We start from the raw sequence: 27,744 nt of genomic DNA, 5'->3' as shown, positions 1-27,744 counted from the left end.
AATATAGGAAAGAGGCGAACAATGACAGTGCAATGAGGTACAGAATGTGATGAGTATAGGAGGGCCACAGAGAAGGGACTGTACATCATCCGTGATGCCAGAATCTTACCTTCTGGTGGAAGATTCTCCTTGCCTGGGAGGGCCCCGTGTATGCCTATCTTTCAAGCACACTTACTAATAAAACCACCTTTCACTCTGAGAAGTGCCCCAAGTTGCATGATAAATTCTAGATCACTCTACTGTTAGGAAGTTGGGAGGTGAATAACAAGGTGTTGGAGGTGAAGAATCATTCCAGACAGGGGAGACGGTGGGAAGGCATGGAGGTAGGGATTGTTTGACCATATTAAGTCACTATAAGGAGAGTGACAAGAGAAGTAGAGGGGATGACACAGACGGGATGATGTTAAAAATATTTAGCAATTGGCATGGCTCTGGCAAAAATGAGGGGTGGTGCTGCCCCCATATCCTGAAGGCCTGAATTACGGAAGTTGAAATTTCCCTTGAAAACCCTAGGAGGGATTTTAGGCAGTGGTGTAGGAGAAGGAAGAGTGGTTTGATATACTCAGACTTGCTGAGTCTACGTTAGTACAGGAACTTTCACCCAGTCCCATGACCTGGTACACTGAGGCTCAGAGACGTAGTAACTTCCCAGTCCACCCAGCTAGGGAGAGGTGGAGATGGGTCTCAAACCCCGCTCTGACCCACTCCAGCCCGTAGTCTTCCTAACATAGCTTTCTGCCTCTACTCAGAATTGCTCTGGGCCAGAGCTGACTACCGGAATCTAGAGTATGTGATTGTGGGAAATACCCATTGTCCTTAAATGGGTATGGCCAGTAAAGAAGAGTTTGAAGTCATTGAATTGGTGATGCCTTTCCTTAGTTCTCCAAACCCTTGAGATCCCTAAAGCTTGCTTCTTGATTGATACTTTCCTTTTACGAGAATTTTGTTTCCCTTCCCAGATCTCCTTTCAGGTCATTTTCTGCCATCAGACAGATGTGGAATTGAGTCTCTGTGCCCTACTCTTTACAACTTACTTCTCCGAGACTCAGTTTCCTTAGTGGTAACAGGGCAGTAATATTGCCTACCTCGCAGGGTGGTTGTGAGAAGGCAATGAGTCCACGCATTATATCCTGGTACATAATAAGCATTCAGTAAATGTTAGCCACTGTCACCGAGAACAGGGACTTATGCAGCCTTGGTGACATATCAGCACGTGTTGAGTAAATGAATGAGTTGGTAACACATTTTAATCTAGGGCCACGTTGACTACTATTTAATTTTAATGTCCCAGCAAGACCACGCTAGGTGCTTCAATCCTGATAGGACCACGGGGAGATATTTTCTTCTCCCTATTTTTTTTAGCAAAAGAGCATCAGATGATGCCATTTCAGAGAGTAAAACAAAGGAAACCAATCGTCCATCACCAGGCAGTACAAATAAGGCTTTGAATAGAAGTGGGCATATTTCAGGCAAGTCTTTCATTTTCAGCTCCAACATGTTTCCAACAACATAAAATGTTAGTGATAAGACATCACTGAAAGGGAGGATGAAGTATTTTGGGAAAAAAAAAAACAAAAGAGAGTGGGAGATTGATCTAGGGGAATGGTTAGACCTACCATAAACAAGAAAATAAAAAGAACCTTTGGAATCGAAATATGTGTAATATCTGCCTTAAGAAGGGGATTCTCATTCAAGAAAGTGTAAGTGAAAGCGAGGGAAATTACACTGGTCTTCATTAAAGTGTAGGTAAATCAGGGAAAGTGACATGAGATCATGGGTTAAAGATCAAAGGCAACTAGGCAAAAATAGTTATAACTACAGTATTTGAAGATGTTTCAAAATTTTTGAAAATTATACTCCATTGTTATACTCTGTATAGCAAATGGATTGAGGGACTTCTCAAGTTTCTTAAAATGGAAGCTATAAGCCTACAGAACAACTAGATCTCAGACTCAATAACTTGAAGCCTTTTTTCCCCCTGCTTTTCAGTCCAGTTCTTTAAAATGCCATCATGTTTTCATTGATAAAACAGAAGCTTTGGGAATCTGAAAATATAAATGCCAAACATTAGCTCCAAAAAGAAAGGGAGTGGATCTACAATGAACTCCTCGCATTTGTCTTTGATCAGGTTCAGCCTGAAGAAACCAAAATACGTTTCAACACCTGTACTGCCATTAGGAGATTTTAATCACCAAAGCTCTATTCCCGTAACACAATTGTTATACTTAGTCGCAGTGTTATTTGTCTGAGTAATACTAATAGGGAAGTGAAAATTTCCATCTTAATAACCCAGTGGTGCCCTTCATATTTGTATTTTTATTTGGTGCTACTACTTTTAGTCTCAAAATTATTCAATCTACCCAGTAATTGTGCCCCCAAGTCTTTCTTTAAAGTTATGCCTCTTTTTCTCCTACTCAGTTGTCACATAACCAGACTAAATATAACTTCTCTGTCAATCTTTTTCATTCATCTGTCATTCAGGTCCCATAACTTCTTTGGTGTGCTGAACTTTCTCCAGTCTTTTATGTTTTTTCTTGTTTTGAGGTTCCCAGCACTGAGCAGACACTTCCAGACCAAACGTGTGGAAAAATGTTCTCACCTTTTTCTCTACGTGTCAGATACGGAAAAATGTTCACTCTGCTTAAAAAGGGATAGCAGCAATAAAAGATCCAACCCTCCAAAAGTAATTACTTTCATACTTTTCATTCCACATCTACGCAGGATTTGGGTCCTGTGGTAAATGAGGTGAGAGCTGAGATGATGTGGAAATAAGAGAGCTTAGGTAAGGATTGCCAACAATTTTGAATGTACTTCTCACCTTGTTCCTTTAGTAGATGGATTCAGAAAAATTTGCCTAAAACATGGCAAGTCAGGGGAATGTACTGAACCAATCAATCATTTGAAGGTGCTGAGTTTCAACTATAAGTATAGTTTTACAGCTTTATGCTTTATAGAAATTACTTGAGAATTCATTTTATTCTGCTTATTTTATTTTTTCAAAATGCCCCTATAGGAATCAGAAATCATTACTCTTGATTTTCTGATATCAAGCACACTGCATGCCTCTTAGTAAAAGCCAGTGGCATGTAGGTACTTTGATTTGGTTAAACTTATTTCCATTAAATTCACCGGAATGGATTTGGAGTTACAGCTAAGCTTTCATCCATACATTCTTTTCTTAAATAATGCAAAAGGAAAATGGATTGCTCTGTGTGGGAAGTTTGGTGTTAATGAAGTTTTCTAGCAACTTGCATTATTTTTTTCTTCCAAAAGGAATAATGCTTTCATGGCATAGAAAAACCTTGCCCCTTCTATTTATTATTATGTCATAAGTTTGTTTCTGTCATTGCATGGTGATTTACCATAGGATTCATGACTCTTAAAAATAATCAAATAAAAGCTGATGAGCCAGGAGTTGAGATTAGTGTAGTGGGGCAGTTAGGAGCACTTCCCCTCCCTGGCTGTGTCTTCAGCCATATTGTATTCCAGCTGCCCAGAGCCTTTTACCACAGGCTCTGCTTTCTGGGCAACTGGAATAGGAGTGTGTGAGGAATGACGAGTATGAGCCCAGGGAACCAAGAGTGAGGAGGTGAGGAAATGGAGCAGAGAAAAAGGGAGAATCAAATGTAAGGCAGCATGTTTGTGAGCTGCTGCAGCTCTGCAACAAATCACCACTGATTGCTGCCTGACGAGTGTTTCCAGAGAGGCCACTGGGAGGGCTGGGTGGGGTCCTCTCCCCTGGGGGGTAATTCTGCCTCACTCCCATCTTCGCTTATCCAGCACCCTCCTCGGCTCCATGCCAGGCCCATACGCTCTCCATGTGAGTTGCTGCTGAGCTCGGGGCGCAGCTCCATCTGTAGTGGTAGTGGCAACTGAGTGACACCAGAGGCTTCGGGACCCTGGGAACCTGGTAAGCCGCCTCAGGGGCCTCCCTGGCTGGGAGACAAAGGCCAGTGGCCAAGGGCTGAGGGTCAGGCCCGCTCAGCAGCCCTGGTGGCTCATAATTGGATTTTGTCATCTGTAAAATGGGAATAATAATAGTCATCACATTACAAGATGGTTACAGAAACTAAATGGCTTGATGTATTTAAAGTAATTAGAAAGTGCCTCCAAAGAGGAAGTTCTAAACGGTTTGAACCGTGACGGCATTGTTACCAAAAGTGGAGAGCCGCTACCCCCTGGACGAACCTTGAAGACATCATGCTGAATGAAAGACGCCGGACACAGAAGGACAGACGATGTTAGATTCTACTTAGAAGAAATATCTAGAATGAGCAAATTCACGGAAACAGAAAAAAATTTTAGAGGTTACCAGGGGATGGAGTGGAGGGAATGAGGAGCTATTCCCTAATGGGTAACGAGTTCCTGTTTCAGGTGATGAAAAATTTTGGTAATGGATGGAGGTGATGGTAGCACAAAATTGTGAATGGAATTAAATACCACTGAATTGTACACTTAAAAAATGGCAAATTCTATGTTCTATATATAATCACAATTAAAAGAAATGAATTTGAAGTGCAGTGCTTATAAGATGACTACTTAAAATAAGGCGGTGTTCATGACACTTACAAGGCCCCATCGCCTCGTAGCCCACTCGTTCCAGCAGAGGGAAACCACTGGGTTACTTCTCTCAAGATTTGGGCCATTGGGCCATATCGTAGGTCAGCTTTTATGAGGGCAGGTTTAGTGTCAAGGCATAGCCTTAGTATCGAAAATTTTGGTTTCATAACCAAGGGAACGCAATGTACAATTCTCCCCCAAATAACTATATCTCTAGGGTAAAAACAGGAAAATAAACTTCAGGCCCAAAATGGAAGCCAGATTCTAAGTTGTGGCTTGCAAGTGGTCGCACTTTCTCCCCATCAAAGGCTAGCACTTTAGACCCAGGCCCTGCTTCCTCTCCACACCATTCAGATCCCTAGTGAAGTGATTGCCAGAGAAGTTCAAGTGAGCAGGAGCCCAGCCGAGAGGGGTTCAGCTCTGTGCACTCCCTGGTCTCAACACACAGCCATACTGCGGAAGAGCTGTGCTTTCTTTTCTTTGGGTCTGATGTCCTCTGTGCTCTGCCAGGTTTCTTTTCCTTTCAGTCCGAGCCACTTTTCCTGGGCCCACTGAGCTTGTAGCACACTGTCACTCGGCGCTGCCCGACAAGGCAGCCGATTGATTCCAGTCTGTCTTGTCCCAACAGAGTCAGCCTTGGAGCTGGGAGGTCCATGGATGAGTGTCCCCTCTCCAGTCTCCAGACCATTCTCCTTGACAGTGGTGAGGATGTGCCCTAAGGGTGCCAAGTTTGCCGCCTTATATTCGTATGGATTCCTGATCTAATGATACTTCTGCTTGCCTGTTCACTTCCACCCTTCCTTTTAGGCTTACAGCTTTCAAAATGCTTTTGCTCTATATGAAGTGGCAAAAGTTTTTAACTTTTCTCCAAATTTAAGTTATTTCTCCCATTTCCAAAAGAAGTAAGTGACTCATAATCTTATATTGGGCATACCATTACAAACATAGAAATTTTATTTTAAGGATATTACCTTCCCCTAGGATTTATTACAAGGCATCTTTTAAGAAAGGTCAAATTAACTCCCTGCTATAAACATTTCCATTTTTAGCTCCTTTTTTCCAAATCAGAGTATCAAATATTTCCTTCAGAGAACACCCAGAAATGTTAGGCTTTCCCCTTTATGGGCAGTACAATGTAGGACTGTTTCTTAAATTCCATGAGGTTTTCCTTCCCCTTTGCAGCAGTTTTCTGGTTTCCTTTTAATGGTTTCCCTAAAACTATCCCATTTTTTGTACCAGTGCCAATGAGTAATTTGTATTTCACATTCTATCTTTGATTTTCCTTGTGATAGTGGTTTTGGTGGCCTAAAAGGACCCATTTTTGCTCATCATTCACTGTGTTCAGACATTGCTAGATGGCAGCTTTCAGTTTTTAAAGAGAAGAAATAATAACTACTTAGTTTGAAAAGCTCTTTGGGATTATTGGTTTGGTTAATATCCTCTAAAAACAATTTCAAAAAAAAAAAAACCATAGTAGATTATTTACAAATGACTTTTTATGTGATCGTATCCCCTGATGCTTTAAAATAAACAATAAAGAGTATAAAAGCACTTGGTCAGAAAAGCTAATCCTGAGTCGATGCCATTTAAATTTAGACTTAAATAAGTCCATCTATTTATTCTTTCAGACTGCTTCTGGTTTTAAATTGAGTATTCATGGAAATTAAAAGTCCCAATATGCTTAGATATGTGCTGAAAAGTTCTAATGCCTAAATTCAGATGACTTCTAAGGAGAATAACTGTAATACATATTAGGAGTAAGGAAATGCAAGTTAGTTAATTTTTAAACTTTTTGAATTGGGGGAAAATGCACAGAACATAAAAATAAATTTAATGATTTTTAAGTGAGCAATTTTTTGCCATTAAGAGCATTGACACCCATACACCTTGGGTATTATTTTTTAATTTTTATTATTTTTTTGGAGTAATGAAAATGTTCTAAAATTGATTATGGTGATGAATGCATAACTAAATTATGATACCGTGAGCCATTGATTGTATACTTTGGATAGATTATATGGTACATGAATATATCTCAATAAAATTGCATTAAAAAAAAAGAACATAGACAATATTGTGTAACTTTCACCACTACCTATTTCCAGAACACTCTCATCACACCAAACAGAAACTCATACCTATTAGGCAATAACTCCCCATTTCCCTCTCCTCCCACCCCTAGTAACCACTATTTTGCTTTCTGTCTCTATGAATTTGCTTATTGTGTTTTGCTTGTAAGTGAGATCTTACAGTAATTGTCCTTTTGTGTCTGGCTTATTTCACTGAACGCAGTGTCTTCAAGGCACATCCATGTTGTAGCATGGACCAGCACTTTTTATGACAGAATAATATTCCATTTGTGTATATACCACATTTTGTTTATCCATTCATCTGTTGATGGACAGCTGAGTTGCTTCTTCCTTTTGGCTGCTGTGAATACTGCTGCTCTGAACACTGAGGAATGAGCGTGTTAAAGTCCCTGCTTTCCATTCTTTGGGGTATATACCTAGAGGTGGGATTGCCAGGTCATACGGTGATTCATGCAGCAGTTATGACTAAAGCTCATTGAATTATTAACATCTAACATGTGCTCCAGGTAAAGGGAAGCAGGGCCATTAGAATGTGATGGTGTAAAACACCTGTGCCTTCAAGCCTGTAGAGTCTGCAAACAAATTACGTACAAAGAGACACAGAGTTGATTCTCCACTTTTTATGAGTAATGGAGTCCAAAGCAGTGTGTAGTGTAGTAGTGGAAAACTGTTCTACTAGGAATCAGACCTCAGTTCTCTTCTCAGGTGGAGTGGGTGACCAATAAAAATGTCTATGTCGTCAACCATAGGTTGAGGGGTTCAGATGTGGAGTGTTTTCCAGAACCTTCCCAAGACCGAAAGTCTGTGATTCTATTCACTGTCATTCTGTTTTAGATAAGAACTGGCTAATAAGTCTGTGATACAGGGTGCATTCTAGGAATGGTGGATCTTTTGAGACCCATGGAACCCAGTTCTGGAATCGGGTGTGGTTGGTTGGAGCTTTGCAAATTGCAGTGCTGGCATTTACCTGACCAGCTTTCATGCTGGGTGACTCTTCTCCACTGGGTCTGGGACTTGGTCAAACAAAAATCCTTCATCTCACAAGGGGGATGCCCAGGCTGCTCTGACACACATGCATGTTTGGTTTGGCAACTCAAAAGTCCTTGGAAAGTGGGTCTTTTTATATTTATAGCCAGGTCTCTTGATTCCTGGCCAAGCTCTGTGATTCATAATAAATAAAATATAAAGGAAAAACTAGATCCAGCATTTGTGTCCTGGAAATTTCTGTACTTTTATTTCTCTATAAGAGCTTATGCTTCTATATCAACTAATTTTAATCCATTTTAAGACTTTGAGTCAACCCCCTTTAAGTTCAAACCATCCTCTAAAAGCTGAATCTCCTTCATCTTCTCAAGTCACCCACTTTTCTAGGAAAGCAGTCTATTTGATAGTGCAAATATTGTTCAATGTTAGTTAATTAGACACTAAACAATCCCCAAGGACTTATTATATGCCCAGCCCTATGTTTTAGAAACAATAGAGATAAGAAAGATTTACCTTCTGCCCTCTCAGCTTAGTGGAGTTAGACGAGCCAACGCGTCTTTCCTAACAGCAACACCTGCCAGGAAACAGTTGTCTAGGATAGTCCTTAACCCTTACTGAGGGAGCTGAGGAGGGTAAGAAATATCTTACCAAGTAAAAGGGAAGGAAGATATCCTGGGGTGTGGAACGGTGGGAAATGAGGCCAGAAGCTCTCAGAGCAAAAACCACACACTCTGTCCCCTAGAAAGCAGGGATGGCATGAATAAACACCATCTTTTCATGTGTTTCAGCATTTAAGCCCTCCCTCCAAAAAAAAAAAAAGCTTTTGGAGAGTTCTGAATAATCTGTTAGTATTAGAAGAAGCCACCTCTCAGTCTTTTGAAGCTTAATTATAAATTATCTAGGGGTATTCAGCCAGGGTGATTGCAAAATGGAGAGCCCACTATAATGCTTGTTTTTGGAAAGCCTCACAAAGACCACAGAAACTCTGGAAAATATCGTAATGACATTGAAATACTGACATCATTCTTCTTTGATGATTTATTTTCATCATATAATTTTCCAAATTGATTGCTGACTCATCATTATGCTTCGGAATATATTTATATATTCTGATGGTTAAGCATATGGGCCAGAAAGTCAGGTTGCCCAGGTTTGAATCCCAGCTCTGCCTTTTACAAGTTGTATGACTTTGAGCAGATAGCTTAACTTCTCTGTGCCTCTGTTTCTTCATTTGTAAAATATAGGTAATAATAATACCTAACTCTTGCTTGTTTGAGAAATAAAGCAGTTAATACATTAATGGTACAAGGGGGTAAGACATAGAATGTACTAAAAATTTTTAGCTATCGTACTTATAATTCTGAAGTAGCCACAGACCATTTGTTATACAGTGGTGTTTCACCTTGGCTCAATATTACTTAAAGTTTTGCACTTCTCGATGCAAGAGTCCTTATCAAGAGCAGTAACATTGAATATACTGAACTAGCTCTGCATAGATGGAAACCAAATTCAAGGGCTTCGTTGGCATGAGAACGACACCAGATTTAGAAAACAAGTTAGACAAGATGAAATAGCAAGTAACACATTTATAGACTATGCATAGGCAGTGGGCATTTGGTTCACTTCACTATTTCTGTTCAGTTTAGTTTGTTATAGTCAGAGAAACTGTCCATATTTTAAATGGTTCTTTGGCATCCCTAACATTAAAAACATTTGCAAACAAACCAGTGTACTCAAACAGTGGGGGGCGGAAGGAGAGAAATACTAAACGAGACCCTTTGTCTGGGTTATGAGTTGTTAGCAGTGATGATTAGGGGTGCAGCTCTCTCTGAGTTCACCCGACTGATGGAGAAGCAACCTCAGGTAAGTTTGAACTCAGGGCACCTGTGTCAGTTGACAAAGCAACCACAATTTCCCGCCACCTTCCTGACTATGCTGTTTCTGATTCATGCTAGCAGCCCCTTCAATGAATAAGTGATTTCATATCTGTTTAGATTAGTTGCTCACATACCAGGAAATATTTTTACAGGGCGGTGTGTGAAGAAATCCTTCGATTCCTTGAGTTTGACCTAGTGGTCCTGTGTCTTTTGTGATGTCTTTACTTTAACAGCTTATATTTATGTGAAGTTCAGGGCACCCAGTTCTGCCAACTAAAGTTTAGATGCTTTGGTAGGTGCCCAGGGTCTTATCCTAGCAGCTTCTGGGTGGTGGGATGCTAGGTCTCTAACCCGCTTTTTTCTATTTTGACAGTATGCAAAATATGAGTATGTACATATTACTGTGTGCTTGCACCACTCTCGATGACATGTTCTGTTTTGAAAAGTAATTTTTCAAATTTTCAAGTTCCCATGTCTGAAATTAGTGTGTCAATGAAAGCAGACTCGAACCAAGGTCTTTGAAGTTGGTTGTCTTCATCCATTTGATTATTTCTTTGGGAAAAATCTTCCTCTAAGCAAAAGAGGAATGCTTTGTCCATTTATCAAGTGATTCAAGATAGCCAAGGATTAAGTCTGAATGGAGTGCTTACTGCTTTCAAAACCTCAAATAATGAAAAGTATTTTGTTGTTGCTGCACTGTTTGCACTGCGATTGCCCTGCCCACGTGAATTTCTTTCTGTCTTGTTCCTAACTCCACTGGCTTGAAAGTGTCTCTATGAATTTGTAAGACTTACATCGATTCTATGTCTTTGAAGAATTTCAGAGGAAAATTTAATCATCAAGCCTGTGTATTTTTATTGTTATTCATTGTCATTATCATTTTTAACCATAGTTATAGTGGTACATGTGCTTTTCCAATGTTATTATAAAGTAGAAATGTTCTCATTGTAAACCTAGTGTGACGAAGCCAGTTTTAGTCCATTTTGAAAACTCTGCCCTTTTTCATTTCAGAGAGCTAAACTCGGAATGCACCGAGCTATGCCTCCGTGTATTTCCCATTATCCTTTTCTTTCAGAAATCATGCCATTCATTTGCTCCTTCATGACAACAGAACCGCAATATGTATACAGGCGCACAAAATGAGCCATTTTGTTTTAAAACAGATTGCAGATGAAAGGAAACCATTCATTTCTTGCTTGCTTGCTGTAATTACTAGAGCACTAATTACTCCAAATCACTGACATCCAGGGTCAGTAAGGATGACAACAAAAACATCAAAGAAAAGATGTGGCTTGCTTGCTATGACAGATTTTTCATATTCCCAACCACAGTATTTTTTTATGGCTACTGTTTCCAGTTTGATGCTGAAAAAAAAAAAATACACACAGTCAAGATTGCTGAATGTTTACTGTTATTTCATTCGCAGTTTGACGGTGAGAACATGTACATGAGCATGACAGAGCCAAGCCAGGATTATGTGCCAGCCAGCCAGGTGGGTTAATTAATCTTCTCTGCCTTGTTTCAAATTGTAATTAAACAAATTCAAAGAGTTGCATTGCAAATGAGTAGCACTATCAGTAACTGCCGCAATCAGGAATAATCATAATTTATAAACAAAGCATTTAAGCCTTGTTTCCAGCTAATGAGACAGAGCTGATAAAACACCGGAGTTGGCATTTGTTGAAAGATTCTACCTTGTTTCCTCTCCAGAACGGCAAGCAGCTGTTTTGCCAGCATGATCTTTCCTAAACAGTTGTTTTACCCTTAGGAAATAAAGTCTTTACAGGTGCAGGTTATTTGTGCTTCTGCCTGTAGACGAGTTAATCATTATAAGCCACACATGTCACAAATAGCTTTAATTATCAACTGTTGGGGCCGTTTTCAACAAAGTGTTGGGCTTATAACCCAGATCACATGGCTGGTGGAAGCATTAGGGGGCGCTATGGTGCTGCTTTCAGAATCTGCTGGGGGTGGGGGATTAGCTTTCAGGCCAAAATGCACCATATGATTGAATGTTTGTATCCATTTTGCTGGGAGTAGCTGACAAGGTATTTAATCATGAGAAGTGACAACAAAACTACAATGAAAATGTAAATGGTTACATTTAGGAGAGTAAATAAATGCTTGGTTATTTATTTTTTAGATGCTTAAGATCTGGCCCTTTAATCCAGGGTGGGCATTTAAAGCAAAATTGTAACCGCCCTAGGGTGTCCAGTTTAACATAAAATATAAGAATACTGGAAGCAGAAATAAATAAATGAATAAAGGAAAGTGGGGGAGAGTTCACAGGAACCTGTCATCGACTTAAACATATTTTTTTTTCTAGAGTAGTAAAGCTATGGTGTCTTGGAGTTTCATATGTCAGTAACTGTAGCATAAATTCTAACATCGTGGATTTAAATGCTTGTATATCCCCCCAAAGATATTAGGTAACTGGGAAGTGGTGGGGAGAAGAGGGAGTAGCAACTTCTTTTTTTTTTTCTTCATGGTGGTTGTCAGTGAGTTCAAGCTAATGTGTATATTAGGGGTAAAATCTGCTGGGCTTTGAAATTTCTCTAAGAACAGAATGCCTCGCGCTTCCATGAACGATTCATTTAGAAGTCAGAATGATCACTCCCTTCTTTGGGCAGATGTTCTTGAAACTATACTTTAATATTCAGCCAGGAAGGTCGTCACTGAGTTCAAAGATCCTTGCTTCATTCCCTCCATTCAACTGAATTGATCACACTAGGAAGACCTTTGGAAGGCTGAGCTTTGCATTTCAAAATTCTTGCTTAACTGAATTCATTTGGCTAAGTGCCCTCCAAGATCTATAGGTAGTTCTGAATAGGGGGACTGTTTGATTAAAAAATGAAAAATGTTATTATTAATTTTCTTCTATCAATCCCCAAACTGTACTGACAAGTTTAGTGTGACTATCAGATTAAAGCAACCTGGTATCATCTCTTTGGTGCATTTAAGATTTTGAAGTGTAAGGGCTAATTGAATTTGTTTGAAACAGTAGAAACACCAACTCAGTAAATGATGGCTGTTACAAAGCAGGGACAACCTTTCAGAGAATCATTACATCTTAAAGAGTTTTGGATAAAGGATTGGAAATTCAGAGGATATACATCATAACTGCTTGGCTCTTTAGATTTTTAAATTTGAGTACAAAGGATAACATTAAGCCCTGTCTAAAATCAAACAACTAACACAATTTTTCTCACTAAGAAAGTTTTAAATACCAGCAATAATCTATGAAGAAGGAGTAAAGAGGTCCAAGTACTTTTTGTGCTTTTTAAAGGTATGGCAGGTTGATGAGCCAGAAGCAAACTATTTTAAAATAATGTAGCATATATGAAAATGTTTTTAGAATTTGCTGTTTAAAAAATTAAACTAATGTCAAATAATACATACTCTGGGGGAAAATAAACCTCACAAATGATGTAAGTTAAATGGCCTAAATTTTACATTGAACATTCCTTTTATTCCCTACAATTCATTACCTGATATTCTTTTAGGGAATTTTAGTCAATTTATCCCTTTCGGCGATCACAAATAAGACTTTATCCATCCCGCAGGAAAAAAAATACATAGTTTTATTCCTTTTTCTAGATAACATCAAACATCTGCATAGTTTAGTAATCCAAGTCAACTTGCCTCGTAGCGTCACCACACAATTATAATTCCTGTTCAATTTTCAAATCAGTATGTGCTTTGGGACTTATAGACTAAGTTGCTAAGTAGCAACATATGGTGTACTACTGTTCCTGTGATGTTGCTGCAAGCAAATAGCATAATTCTGTACTTGAAATGATGTTTATAGAAACCAGTGCTGGAATTGCTCCAGAAATGGAAGTACACTGTAAAAATTAATGATATTCTTTTAGACAGTCCCAAAGGGCTCCTTGGCACCATCTACAGCTTGCATTCTATGCCTCTTAAGCTAGTGTATACAAACCCTTAGATATTTTTTGCCTATAATTTTGTAATGGATAGGCAGCTTTTAAATTAAATATACCACACCATAATAAGACTGATGAGTATGTAATAAAAACACATAACATATCTACCTCTCTCTGGTGCCATTCTTGGAATATTGACTCTTTTCTCCTATGATAACTGTAAGTGTGTGGGTCATTAAAGTGTGCTTTAATTTAAAAGCCATATAAAGTTTTTCTTACAGTGGCTAGATTTGGACCATATCAGTGCACGATTTATTCATGTCTTTCCCAGCCTTTCTAGAAGGACCAGGCTGCTTGATACCTCATGAACTCACAGCATCCTGCCTCTGTATAGTTTACGGGCTCACGGGAGGGAAGCCACGAGCTAAGAGTAGCAACAGCCCACCAAAAACTAACTCTTTCCTCACTCTTACAACATTTGATTTAGATGACTACATCTAGACGGATATACCAGAGCACATGATAACCTGGTAGCCAGGGGTTGGGCTTTCCCACCCAGCCTCATTCATTTCTCCAGACTCGTCTGTCCACATGCTCTGGGAGCTTCCTCTTTCCCGAAAAAAAAAAAAACTCAGGCTCCTTCCTCCAGCCTCTAGAACTACAGGACCCTCCGTATTTCCCTATATATGATTGTACTCAAATATAAGTGTGTTCCTTTGAAATAAATACATCAAAGGAGACAGAAACAAAACCTTGAGAAACTTACTTTAGAAGAGTCTAGATCACTCGGTCGGATTTTCTCAAAATCAGGGTTGTGCATTTCTCAGTTTTGATATCGTGCCATTCCTTTTCCTCCTTCTTTCTTCTTCTGTGGCAGTTTCAAGAATATCCTTTTCCATGCCCCCCCCCCCCGTTCATTCTATTCTTTGCAGCCCTACGGTGACATTTTCCATCAGGAACTACCCCACTTTGGGTACCACATGAAAAAGGTTGAGAAGGACTAAATGTTCTAGACAAGAAATAATCTCTTGATGGGGAGAATCAGATGTTTCTAGTGGCAGATCATGTAGAAGCTTAGGTTACTTGACTGAACCAGATTTTCAATAAATCACTTTGCCCTTGATCTTGACATTTACTCTGCTAAACTGTTTCCTTCTGTTTGGCTTTCCCCCCTCCCTCCTTCCTCCTCCTCCTCCTCCTCCTTTTTTTAAATCCCTTCCTTCGTCCTCCTTTCCATGAGCTGTTAGTAAATTTGAACTCATTTTTTTTTAACTTTTCCTTGTAATAACATATACACAACTTGAACTTTCCCATTGTAACCACTTTCAAGTGTACAGTTCAGTGGTATTAATTACATTGACAATATCGTGCTACCATCACCAACATCCATTACCCAAACATTTTCGTCCGCTTGAACAGAAACTCTGTACCCATTAAGCAGTAACTTCCCATTCCCTGAATACCCTAGCCCCTGGTAACATGTAATCTCCTATTTGTCTCTATGAATTTGCTTATTCTGAGTGTATCATATAAATGAGATCATGTAATATTTGGCCTTTTGTGTCTGGCTTATTTCACTCAACTTGATGTCTTCAAAGTACATCCATGTTGTAGGATGTATCAGAACAGTACTAGTTTTTGTTGTTAATTCTGAGCATCATGGTAAACCATAAATATTCAATGTCCTGACCCAAGATCATATTTAACGTTATTCTCAGGTTGTGATCAGGTTCCTCTTTGCTTCTTTTCTCTTCCCCCACAGAAATTATGTCTCTTACCTCTGTTCCCTAACATCACAAGACTAAAAATAATCATGATAAAATACAGCAATATTCTTTCTTTCCTGGGATCTCACACCTAAGCTTGGATACAGATATCATAAAGTACATTCTGAATTTTAAAAAAAAGTTAAAGAGCATATCTATATCTAACCCAACTCTCATGTGAGTTTCAGATCTGATTTCTGACTCCCTTGGGAACCCTTCCACCTGCAACCCACTCCCTCACCTCTAACCTTCCACACTGATAAGAATTAAAGCCTCTGCCCAGTCACCCAAGAAGAAACTTGAGGAGGCTCCTGGTCACCAGGCTCTTAGTTACACACCCAATAGTATTGATTATATGCTTTTGCATGAATTTCATATCTGCCCCCTTTTCTATCAGAACAATCACTGCCATTGTTCCGGGCCTCTCGATTGATTCTCACTAACTTATCTCACCTCACCTTCACTTCCACTTCCCCATCTCCTTGCATTGTGGCCAGAAGGCTCCATCTCCAAGAACTGCCCCTGGGTCCCCCCTGCCTACACACCTGCAGGGCCTGCCCATTGTCACAGGGAGGCATTGGTGAGGCACGGCCTTGTCCCTCTGTAAAATCAGGAGTCACCGCTAATGTCCTCCTCTGTCCTTCTCACCTGACCTGAGGTCTTGGGTCTGTGGACTAGCTCTTCTTCCTCTCTGGATTTGCCAGGCCTGTAATAATATCCAACACATCATAAGTATGCAGCATTATTTGTTGGAAGATGTGTAAATGAATGAAAATATCATGTGTGCATTTTTTATTGCATGAATTCTTTGAGTCTTCTCCTTCTAAGGATCTGCAGCACTTTCAGACCGTTACCCCCTTTTTATAATGCGTATTTTATACCACCTTCTTTAAAATCTTTGAGCTTCATGGATAATACAACATGCCAATACACAGTTTCAAAAAGTTGATGCACAAATAATATGCGTTTCAATATGTACATACTCCGGCACATCTTCATTAGAAGGTAGAATGAAGACAACTTCTTTTCCCACTTATGTTGCACTATCTGAATTTAAAAAGAACAAAAATACTCAACTGATCATTGTAGACACTTTTTTCTTTGTACCTGACATTTTACAAGAGGGACTGACTACATAGAGTAGGGTAGTTGTGGAGTCATAGTGAAGAAGATGCTCCAAAATACAGCCTACCCCATGGGCACTCCAATACCAGGAGTGGCTTTGGCAATGTTAACATACGATTTTGGAACTTTGAAACTTGACTCTGTTAAAGTTCCAAACCAATGAAAATGCAATCGTCCCAATGGGCCATTCAGAAGTCACATGGGACACTTCTGTATGTAGCAGGGGTGTCCCATGCGTTGTGGGACATCCGGCCATCCTGGCTCTGCCCGTTCATTTCCAGGAACTCTTCTGTGTATGTGTCAGCACCTTGACACTTCTCCATAGAGAACCATTTCAGGAAGAAGATTCAAATAATTAATGCGATGATAAAACTGATAATAAAAGACAGTTATTCTTAAAATAAGATCATATTACTGTTTTTATCGTCAGCCATCCAGTAGCAGTGGAACTTATAGGACTCTCTAGGTTCCTCTTTGTACAATATTCTCTTAAATCTACTGTTAGAATTATAATGTTTTTAAGATTATTTTGCAAATTGTTTTTAAGATTTGCAAAATGTTTTTAAGATTTGCAAAAAACTAATGACTGCATATATTTTAACTCTACTTTCATGCGTAAATGAGGTTTGAGAAAAGGGCTTAGAAAGTGTTAAAGGTGACATTTCTAAAGAGCATTTTTTTGAGGGGGAGAAAAAACCTCATTACAATGGCCCATAAAAATTTCCATGATTGTGACATAAATTTGAACTATAAATTGGACCAATTACTTTCAGATTGGCTCCTTTGGCAGAAATTTCAGGAGTAAAGTCAACTCGGCTTTTCAGCCGTCAGGCCAATAAAATGATAAAGCTGCCAGGCTTTGAGTAATCTAGTTAGTCCAACAGAGTCTGGCATCTTAACGAGCCCAAACTAGTTACTCAAACCAGTCTTCAGTGTAACATCCAAATGATTACTCTGTGCAGTCCCAGAGGTATTCATTACAGACAAAATTACTCTTGTTGCCTTGCATACAAGCTGAGTTTTCAATGGGAAATGAAAGGATGCCTGGAAAAATAGGCCACCTAATTAAGTTAAACTACTCTAGCATTTGGCTTGACATCTTCATTACTCAAAATTAAAAAGATGCTTCACTTGAGCACACAAGTTACTATTGTTTATGTTTTTTTCTTCCTAAATTGGCTTCTTACATGGAAGTCTGTTTTTCAGAATTATATCTTGAAAAGCTCACATATTTCTTACAGTTTATAAAAATGTCTTAATAGCTGGATGGAAACTGAATAAGGGCACCATACAAATATATATAACTTTTTGCATACTTTCTTGATCATTTATACTGGCATGGTTGAACTTTAGATGGTTCTTTATCTACAGTCATTAGTAGTAGCAGTAGTAGTAGTAGTAGTAGTAGTAATAGTAATTTTAGTTGGGTATTGGCTCTGTTAGCTATAAATGATCACTTTCATGAGAAATATGAATTTCTTTAAAAAAAGGTTATTTAATAGACCATGAAATGTAAACTGAAATTCATCTGTCCAGCAGAAGTGTTTTATGTCACCCTCTCTGGCAGAGCTATTTTAGGAGCATTTTAAAACATGAATACATGTAGAACACAACATCAACTGATTGCTAGTTCCCAGTTACTGACGCTAATGAGGCTGTTGACAGGTTAAATGTTGTGTATCATATACATTTCCAAGCTGTGGGATTTGCAAATATAAGACTCATTTTTTATTTCAGAAAATGAATGTTTGTTGCAGAGTATGCTTGAGAATTTCATTATAATTGTCTTAATGGTATGTTTTTTCAAGCCTCAGGGAAATGTAGTTCAGTGGTGAAAATTAAGAAAATATCTGAATGGAATAGCATTAGGGGTAAAAACAGGTTCTCGAGGTGCCAGGCTCTATTTGGAGTGTGGTTTGCTCGGGGGACGTCTGTCAAGTGGTACTAGGACACGCAGACATGGGGAAGAGGTGGCGTGAGTCCAGAACACAGCCTGGCCAGTGACACGTTGTGACTGATACATTTTGGAAACAGCCCTTTGGCTTCAAAATTTTATTTCAAAGATCTTGTTTTCTTTACCAAGTGAACAATTATGAAAAATTAAAATGATCCTTCCTGTTAAATTTTGCAATCTATAATATGCTAAGGAAAAAATTGTTTTTCTGACTCTTATAATAAACCTCTCACTATAGAAAGTCCAAGGAAGGTTTATTGTTTGTTTGTTTGTTTGTTTGTTTTAAAGTTAAGACTAGTCACACAGTCACTGGTAAGTCTATGCCAACTCCATTTTCAAGGCACTTAAGGATATTCTAAATAAACACTAAATTGCTCACAGGCCATTGTGCCAAGTAGAGGTGATTTCACCCAGTTTTAGTAAAAACACTGAGGCTTGGAATGAGGTTATTTTCCTTTGAACCCTATCTCTTTTGAGACCTCCTTTTTCATCTCTTCATTCACCCCCCCAAACCCCTTTAAAAAGTATCAAGTTTCCCTTATAGTTTCAGTTCCTCAGTGTTGGAGCAGACCTCACTAGACTTCCCAGAAACACAGAAGAGGGTTTCGGTTTAATCTGTATCTAGATCTGTATTTTTTCTTCTCATCTTTGTCCTATGGCTGTGAAGCTGAGTGTTTGTTCTGACCTGTGTTATTTCTCAGTTTGGATGCATTTTTTTAGTAACTCAAGTCCATAGTCAATATTAGGGTTCTCTCTTTGCATATAGAGTTCCATGGGTTTTGATGAAAGCTAATGTGATGTATCTACCAGTAAGGTGTCAGTCACAGTCATTTCACTGCTCTAAAAATTCCTGTCCTGCTTCTGTTCATCCCTCTTCTTCTTCTTCCCCCTCAAACCAATGGCAACCACAGATCTTTTTATTGGATATGAAATTTTGTAACTATAACCTTAAGGGTTTGAAATTAATTGGTGGCTGGCTTGCAAAATATTACCCATCAATCCCTATCCTTGATCTGTTGGTGGCAAAGTCAAAGAAGTGACAATTCTAAGACCTAGCATCAGATTATTCAAATGGAGTAGACCTAGTCCCAAACCCACAGTGACTGTGATGGTCATTTTTTAGAACAATAACGAAGGCTTTCCTGAATACAACTGAGCCTCCTCTCATGTCAGGAGAAGCCCCTTCTTTGGGAAGAGCTAAGCCTGCTGTGGGTTGTTGTTTCCTCAAATAGCAAAGCAGACTGGCTTTGGAGGAATCTGGGGCTGTAAGGGTTGCAGGAATAGGGTAGGGCCAGCAGCTTTATGCAGAAGTTATCTTCAGGGAAAACTGGACTAGCCTGCACTGTGGTTACTGGGATATTTATTCCCTATCTCCTTATTTCAGTTAACTTTGTTGCTGGTGAGGATGCTGGTAAGTTTTAGTGGGAATCTCCTGCTTGGCTGGAAGTTTAGATTAGCACTCCCCTATCCCCAATGTCATGAATAAATTAGGTTAATAATAATAATAATAATAATAATGATGATGTTGATGATGATAGTGTCAATTGTCAGCAGCCTGTATCTAATGAACTAAGCAAGGGCTTTCCATACATTATCTCATTTAATCCTTACAATGATTCAGCAAAGTAGGCCTTAATGCCTTCTTCCTGCAGTTGAGGAAACTGAGGATAAGAGAGAGAGAGTGATATGCTAAACATCCAAAAGATAGTCAATAGCAGATCCAATAATCTGGCCTGGGAAGGTCTAACGTCCAACTCAGACTCCATGTTTGGAAAGCTAGGCTTACTTTTATCTTAGAACTTTTAAGGTCAAAATGTTGAGGTACCAACCTCAGGCCTTTTTAGTATTGAGATGATGGCTACATGTTATGAGTGTGGGAATGCTCTGAGAAATACTAGGTCTTACAAAATGAAATTGCAGTTTTTACCTATAGAAATAGCAGTTTTTACCTACAGAAACAGCAATTTCATATTTGGTAAAGGCCATACAAATATAAGATGGTTCTTTGCTGTCCCTGGTGTCTTTGCTCCAGAGCCATGTTCCCTACCTTCCCTTCTTTACTAGCTGTTGGGGATTGAATCATGTTCCCCACAAAAGGCACGGTCAGGTCCCCACCCCTGTTCCTATCCATGTGAACCCATTTCTAAATAGGACCTTTGGAGATGTTGTTAGTTGTGGTGTGCCCAAATTGAATGAGGGTGGGCCTTAATCCAATATGGCTTGAGCCCTTATAAGCAAAGGAAATTGGACACGGAAGAGAGAAGCTGCAGAGAACACCCAAAAGCTGGAAGTCAATGGAAGCCAAAAAAAGAAAGGAAAAGTCACCACCATTTGCACTGTCATGTGATGGAAAAGCCGAGAGCCAAGGATCACCAGCAGGCAGCCCAGAACCCCACAGTTTTCAGACAGAAAGCAGCGCCTTGCTGATGCCTCAATTTTGGACTCCTCCTAGCCTCAACACTGTGAACCGATAAATTCCTGTTATTAAGCCAAGCAACCCATTGTATGGTATTTGTTTTAGTAGCTGGGAAACCAGAACACCGGCCTTTCCTATCCCCACACCACGGCTGCCGTCATTGTTTCCTCTGTATTCCCGCTGCCATTCTTGCTCAGTTCTAGGACTCTTTTCCCCAACCTTTCTGCTCTTCCTTTTGGCCTGCAGAAGGTCAACAAAGTCTTTCTGTGGAAGATGCCTCACCCCTACTTCTGCTCTTTCCTGGGAATCCCACTTCTGGGGCATGGAATATTGAGGGGTCTTATCTTCATTGGACTGGGGAAATTGTCTCCATTTGCTTGACACTTTTTTCTTCCACGTCTCTATTTTCAACCCCTCTTCAGCCTAAGCCTGCTTTGTAGCAAAGAATTTAGAAAGCCAGATGAGCCCCAAATATTGAAGGATTCACTTTCCATTTTTCCTGGTCAAAAATCCAAAGAATTGGAATTGCCTATACTGAGTTGAAGTAGGAGCCTGTCTTCTTCCTTTTTTCTGGCTCCATTGACTACGAGCCAAACCAAGAGCTGGGGCCACTTATTTAACTCCAGCCCTCTGCTCTTACAGAGGTTCTGTCATCCAGAAGGTGAGTTTACATACCCAAGACTTACTGATGCTGCACAATAGACAAAAATGAGAAGAAGGGCCGTAAACACACATAATGTATATATTTTAAGTGTGCATATAAATATGCCAACACTGAATGCTGAACTCCATGCTGCGGCCAGGATATGATTTAACAGATAGAACCTGACCGTAAATGAAAATAAATTTAACACTAGGTTTTATAAAAAGAAAATTTATTAAAATTTAATGCTACATGTTTTTAACCAATATGTTAAAGCCCACTGCATTTTATTCAGTTATTAAATGTAAAAGGATCTATGTATAGATGCTAGGATTTCCCCACTGCCCAGCTAGTTCTCTAAATACCAGCTAGTCATTTAACTCCTCTGGTCCTTGTTTTAGTCTCTTCTCATGCCAGTATTCTGTGATTCCTTTTGACCGTAAATACAGATTTCTGGACCCAGCAACTCTACCCATAGAAAATTGTTTGAAGGAAGTAAATATATAAGGTTATTCATCACAGTGTCATTTATAACAGAGGAAAATTGGAAACACCCTAAATGTTCAATAATAGGAAACTGACAGGATAAATTATAGAACATATGTTATACTATGCACCTATTTAAACAATAATGTAAATAATACTTATTATCATTGAAAATTTTCCACTATCCATGTTTTAAGTGAACAAATGAAGTTACTTAATGGCATATAATAATATCGTTAACATTTATTGATTGCTTATTATGAAGCAGAGCATTACTTGAAGTGTTTACTTTAGCTCATTTAATACTGATATACTCTTTTTTTTTTTTTCCTGATATACTCTTAATGAGGTGAATACTATTATCATCCCTGGTTTACAGACTTGGAAACTGAGGCTTAGAGAAATTAACTGACAGCATTTACTAAAAGGGGAGCTGAGATTTGCATGTAGCATTTCTAGTTCCAAAAACAGGGCTCTATGATCTGACTTTAGTTATTAAAACCAACAAAATCCCCAAATAAACAAACCATATATGCATTAAAAAGAGTCTTGAAAGATATTTTAATGGTACTCTTTTCCTGAATGGTGGGTTAGGGGATTTTCTTCTCTATATTTTCTGTTTTTTTGTTTTGTTTTGTTTTGTTTTTTTCTGGTTAGCATGGTTTACTTATAAAATAGAGCAAAAAATGTGGAATTGGATCTCAGAATTTATGAACTCTTAATGTGAGAATTCTAAAAACCTAGATTGCATATCAGACTCTATAAAACCTAAAAAAGTGTAGGCTGCCTTTGTATATAAAATTTTATGCCAGACAATGAAATTTAAATACTTTGATTACCCCCTTTAAAAATTGAGTCAGGAATGATGACCTATCGCAGAAAAACATCCTTGTGGCCTGACTTAGGGTTTCAGAATTAAATCTACAGCTCAAATCTGCCCTCCCTAATCATCAGTGTATGTGTTTGATGTGTGTGTATGTGTGTATGTGTGTGTGTGTGTGTGTGCACACACGTGCACACTATTTATTTCCCAGAAGCTTATTTTTTTTTCATTTTAGCCCAAGAGGAGCCCCTTATTTATGGCAACCGGATATGACATCTGTTGTTAGAATGTCTCCAAAAATACTGCTTGGAGACTCTTCGGAGAAACTGTCTTCCCTGTTCTAGTATCATAAATCAGTTATGGCAGGAGAATCCTCTGTATATTGAAATCCGTGGAAAGCCAACCTGGTATGAGCTGTGTGGTACATGTCCCTGCCCTCCCACACCTGATCTGAATCAAGCACTTGGCTCGTTGCCCCTGTACCCCTTAAACCTCAAAGCTTCAGCCTCTGAACCCCAACCTCAAGGTTCAAAGCTCTCCCCAACCAGGCCCCAGGAGGAGCTGCTGTCAGATGATCTCTGGGTCAGCCTCAAGGTGCCCCTGTTTTCTCGTCTCCTTCAGGCTTTGCATACTGGGGTTTTCATAACTGGCCTTTTACTGGACGCCCCAGTCCCGGTAGAGGCCCACTGCCCCCAAGTTTCTTTTCATCTTGTGGATCAGCCTTGCCCCTTAAGACATCTTCAAGTTTGAAGAGCCATCCTGGCTGCTGGACCTCCCTGCTGCTGCCTGTACATTGGCCTGCTCTCAAGAGCCCTTTGGTTGGTTTCCTGGTCCTCCCCTGGTTACCTAACCTGTCTTAGCAGGCCCCTGTTATCAGGGTAAATCTCATTATAGCAACGCCTTGGCCATCCCAGCTTCAAGTCTTCCTCTTTGGTTTGCACTCTGAGATCACTTAGAACCTACTGCTCTCTATTGGGAGCCAGAGCTCCTCTCTCAGTCTCTCCCTGCAAGTTCACTTCCTTTATAACACACTGTCTTTTATCGTTCTTTTTATCTCAGGTCACACTTAGCAGGAGCCTCTCACTTAGTAGGTGCTCAACAAACATTTCTATCATGAGTGAGTTTGCCTTTTACTTAACACAGGGTGCAGAAATGAGTGAGCACAGATAAAACAAATGTTACTCTTTCCACCAAAAACTGCATTTTGATAACTGTGGCTTGAAAAATTAGTACATTGTGTGTTTTTAAATGAAGATGATTTATTGCTATTGTCTAGCATGGGAAGAGAGACCAAAAAAACCTGTTTGCAGGATCATTGGCTCGAGCACGTCAATGGCACTGTTGGACAATTCTTGCTGAGTGCTAAGATGATTTATGTAACAGACCGAGGGGTTCCACAGTAATACATTACAGTCTCACGCTATCAAGCTTTGTTCGTGCAGAGACAAAAGAATCTGAAAAGTACCTACTTCTGAAGGTCTTCCCAAAAGAAATCAGAGATAATGTTGATGCTATTTAAACTCTTTGAGGAGAAATCACCATGTACCTGCAATGTTATAACTTCTGAAAATGTATGAAGTTTATTATTTTTCTAAAGAACTCCTCAGTTTACTTTGCATTCTGTTCAGTTATTTGACTCAGGCAACAAGATTGTTCAGTAATAGAAGATGAAACATTTTGAACATTGGTATTTTTCTATTAGTAACTTCCAGGAATTATGTTACAGATTAAAAATTAAGCCATTCTGTATATGTTTGCAGCGCTGTTTATTTCTCTTTCAAATAGAGATCCATATGAGAAGCATATTTTACAATGTTATAACCACAGCCATATTTTTAGTGCATGCATGATTGCATAAATCCATCACATGATTTAAGGATATGCACAAGATGATATCTTTTGAATTCTTCTGAGTTATGGGACTTTCTGTCACCAAAGATTGAGGGCTCTGTATAATGATTGCAATATGTGGACAGAGATTCAAAAGTACGAGGCCCCTTTGGTGGAGAAACTAGTTAAAAAAAAAAGAGAAGGAAAGGCAAGGACCAGCGAAACTTCCCGTTGTTTGTCTCTGGTCAGCATATATTAGCACTCTATTTTAAACCATATGAAAACACAAATTCTCTGTACTTAAAAGACAAATCAGCTTAACATTGCACTTCCAGATGTAATAGTGAATAATAAAGATACAAAATAAGAACATGCTGTAGCAAATGAAAGAGCAAATAATGCAAACAGTATACCCAGGTCATGGAATATATAAAGCAATATGGTTAAAAAGGAATGTGAGTATATTCTTAGACAGCGGGAATGGTGTCTTTCAGAAATCAGGTGAGAAGTTTCCTTGGAACACCGAAATGGTGGGCTGGGGAAGATTGGACATTGGAGAAGAAGGACATTGGCTTTAGGCAAATGGCTGAAAAGACAACCAAATGTATCCAATCAAAAAAACAGGTCAGAAGGCACCCTTGTTACTTTGCCTAATGCTAGTTTCAAAAGTGATACGTCTGGTTATCAATTTGATTCCTTGCCAAGAATCTCCCAAAGAAGGTAGCCTTTCCAGGGACACAGGACAGTGTTTTAAAAAGGTTAGCTTTAGTTGCAAGCCTAGACAGTGATATTTTCGTTCACAAATCCATTGAGTCTCTTAGTTGGGTTGGTACGAGTTGAACTGTCAAGGACCGATCAGCTTTGATTTCGGAACTGCCAGTGGAATTCCGTGAAGGAGCAGAGTTTTGGTTACTCTGTACATTAAGCGATCATCTTCTGAGCTCTTCAGCATCCCTTTTCTACTCATGTTTTCATACTACCTTTTTATTCCTTAAGTTCAAAACTGTAACTTAACCCTATTAAAATAAAGGGGATGCTTTTTCTTAGTATTTGTGGGGAGCAATGAAAGCATACGTTATATAATGAATGGGATTGTTCTTTAACCAATATGAGGGCTGATCAATGGCAATATACGGAAATTCCTTTATAATGGTACTGTGTGGAACAATTCTAACTCTTAAATCATGCTGGCTGGAGTTGTTTCCTGGGACATGACTTAATCCATTGCATATATAAATCCATTTAACAATAACCATAGCTATGCTACAATGGCCACTGATCTAGAATTTTCTATGTGGCAGACATCTATGTGGCAGACATCTATTATTAGGCCATTTGCATATGTTTTTGCTTTCAATCCCCATAAGGACCCCATGAGGTAGTTGGTATCGTCACCTTTTTGCAGATCTTGAAACTGAAGCTCATGCAGAATTAAGAAACTTGCCTCAGCACGCAAACTATAATAGTCTTCAGAGAACCTGGATGCCATCCTGTCTATTGGATTCCAAAGTCACAGTTCTGTCCGCCACTCTCTGCAGCCTCTCTGTACCAGTCACGGAAGTAATCATTAGGAATTCTCCCAACCAGTCCAAAGCCTATCTCCTTTTCATCAAAGTCATTGCACTTCATAAGCTAAATGTGCAAATAGCCATTGGGAGGTGTTAAGAAAATTCCTCAAAATATTCACTGAATCTATTATTTAGACTATAAAAATACTCTCTTGAGGCTGATAATATTTGGAAATTACCACTTCAGTGCTTCCTAGAGTCCCCTCGTGGCCTTGAAAAGCTCATCTGTTTTCCAGAATTAGCTGAGCCTCAATTGTCGTACACCCCACTGTAACCCAAATTCACTGACACTTGGGTCCTCCTCTCTGGACCCACGGGAAATTCTCACGGTGAAATTTGCACCAAGCCTCCCGTGCAACAAGAGAAAACTCCTATGACCTCCTCAGTACCAGCACTGCAGCGAGACTCTCTGTACCCGTGACCAGTGGGTCACTTAGGGTTGGGGAGAATCTGGTTAATTAGCAACAATATAATTCTAAGTTCTTGGAATCAGGAATCAAGTTTGGGTCATGTGGCCTGGCTCTGGTTTAGACCAAACCACTTTGCTTGCTTCTTTGTTTCCTCTTTACCTTTGGGTAATACGATAGAGGTCCGAGACAAAACTCATACCACTATCCCTAAGAACTTATTCTCCATTGGTAGATAGTCACTGTTGACTTTTTTTGTTTGCTGGGAGGAGGGAGGCAGTCTGACTCGGGATTCTGTTAAGATTCTGATCTCTAGACTAAGATGGGTAAATGGCACGATAAAGGATTACAAGGAGAATGGCACCACCTTTGAACAGCTATACAAAAGAATAACTAAAACATTAGCGGAAATAAATACCGTATGATGAGTTCATTTAACAACAGGAATTTTGGGCTCATGGTTTCAGAGGCTAGAAGACTTGCTTCCTTCTGGGGTCAGTATCTTCTGGCTGGCTGGCAATCTCTGGGGTTCTGTCACATGGACATGCACATGGCAGCATCTTTTCCTTTCTCTTCCAAGTTCCATCGACTTCCAGCTTCTGGCTGCTCCCTGTGGTTCCTCTTCTCTGTGGCCTTCTCTGTGAGGCCTCCAGTCATGGGATTAAGACCCATCCTGACTGAGCTGGGCCACCCCTTAACTGAAGTAGCCCCATCAAAAGGTCCTACTTACAAAGGGTTCACATCCACAGGAATGGATTGAAATTAAGAACATGTTTTTCTGGGGCACAAAACTCCAAGCCACAATGCTACCCCTTTGCCAGCATTCTTCCCTGCAACCCAGCCCCACAGAGCCTCCAAAGACATTGGATTGACTTCCTGGTAGCCTTCAAATGAGGCTAAGAAATAGTTTTTCCATCTCATGGGGATCTGCATGGGTATGTCCTACACAGGATCAAATGATCTTCAGACCTTAGAGGGTTGGAGAATGAAAGACCCTTCAAACTCCAGGCTTTCCTGATACTTGAGGGAGGAAAATAAACTCAAGTCAGCAGCCAAATGCAGGAGGTCCACTGAGTCACCCAGGCATGGCCTTCTCTGACCACTCAGCCCTTGTTCTCATCACCTGTGTCCCTGTCCCTGTGGTCAGAGTATCCTGAACCTTCCTTTTGCCCCACTCCTCTCATGGAGCCCTTGCTGCTGTCATGCATGCATTGGGAGATCACCTCTCCTGCCTGCAAGGCAGATGGCAACCAGCTGCTTGTCAAGTAGCTGTCACCCAAGGAGTTCTGGTGTGAGACTTTGTCCTTCACCAGCTCTATAGCTGATGC

At 39.6% G+C, this 27,744-nt stretch overlaps 1 protein-coding gene across 2 annotated transcripts in view; it reads left to right on the top strand.

Annotated features, from left to right (window-relative positions):
- Positions 1–27,744, top strand: part of TOX (thymocyte selection associated high mobility group box) — a 318,920-nt gene that overhangs the window by 138,679 nt on the left and 152,497 nt on the right. For both annotated transcript variants that reach the window (XM_037802447.1, XM_037802448.1), the window contains exon 2: positions 10,938–11,003. In XM_037802447.1, the coding sequence (XP_037658375.1) occupies positions 10,938–11,003 (66 nt within the window). The remainder of the gene's footprint in view (positions 1–10,937; positions 11,004–27,744) is intronic.

This window comes from Choloepus didactylus, chromosome 14, assembly GCF_015220235.1.
Source record: "Choloepus didactylus isolate mChoDid1 chromosome 14, mChoDid1.pri, whole genome shotgun sequence".
In the NCBI taxonomy this organism is placed as follows: domain Eukaryota; kingdom Metazoa; phylum Chordata; class Mammalia; order Pilosa; family Megalonychidae; genus Choloepus; species Choloepus didactylus.
This window is presented reverse-complemented; position numbering and strand designations above follow the sequence as displayed.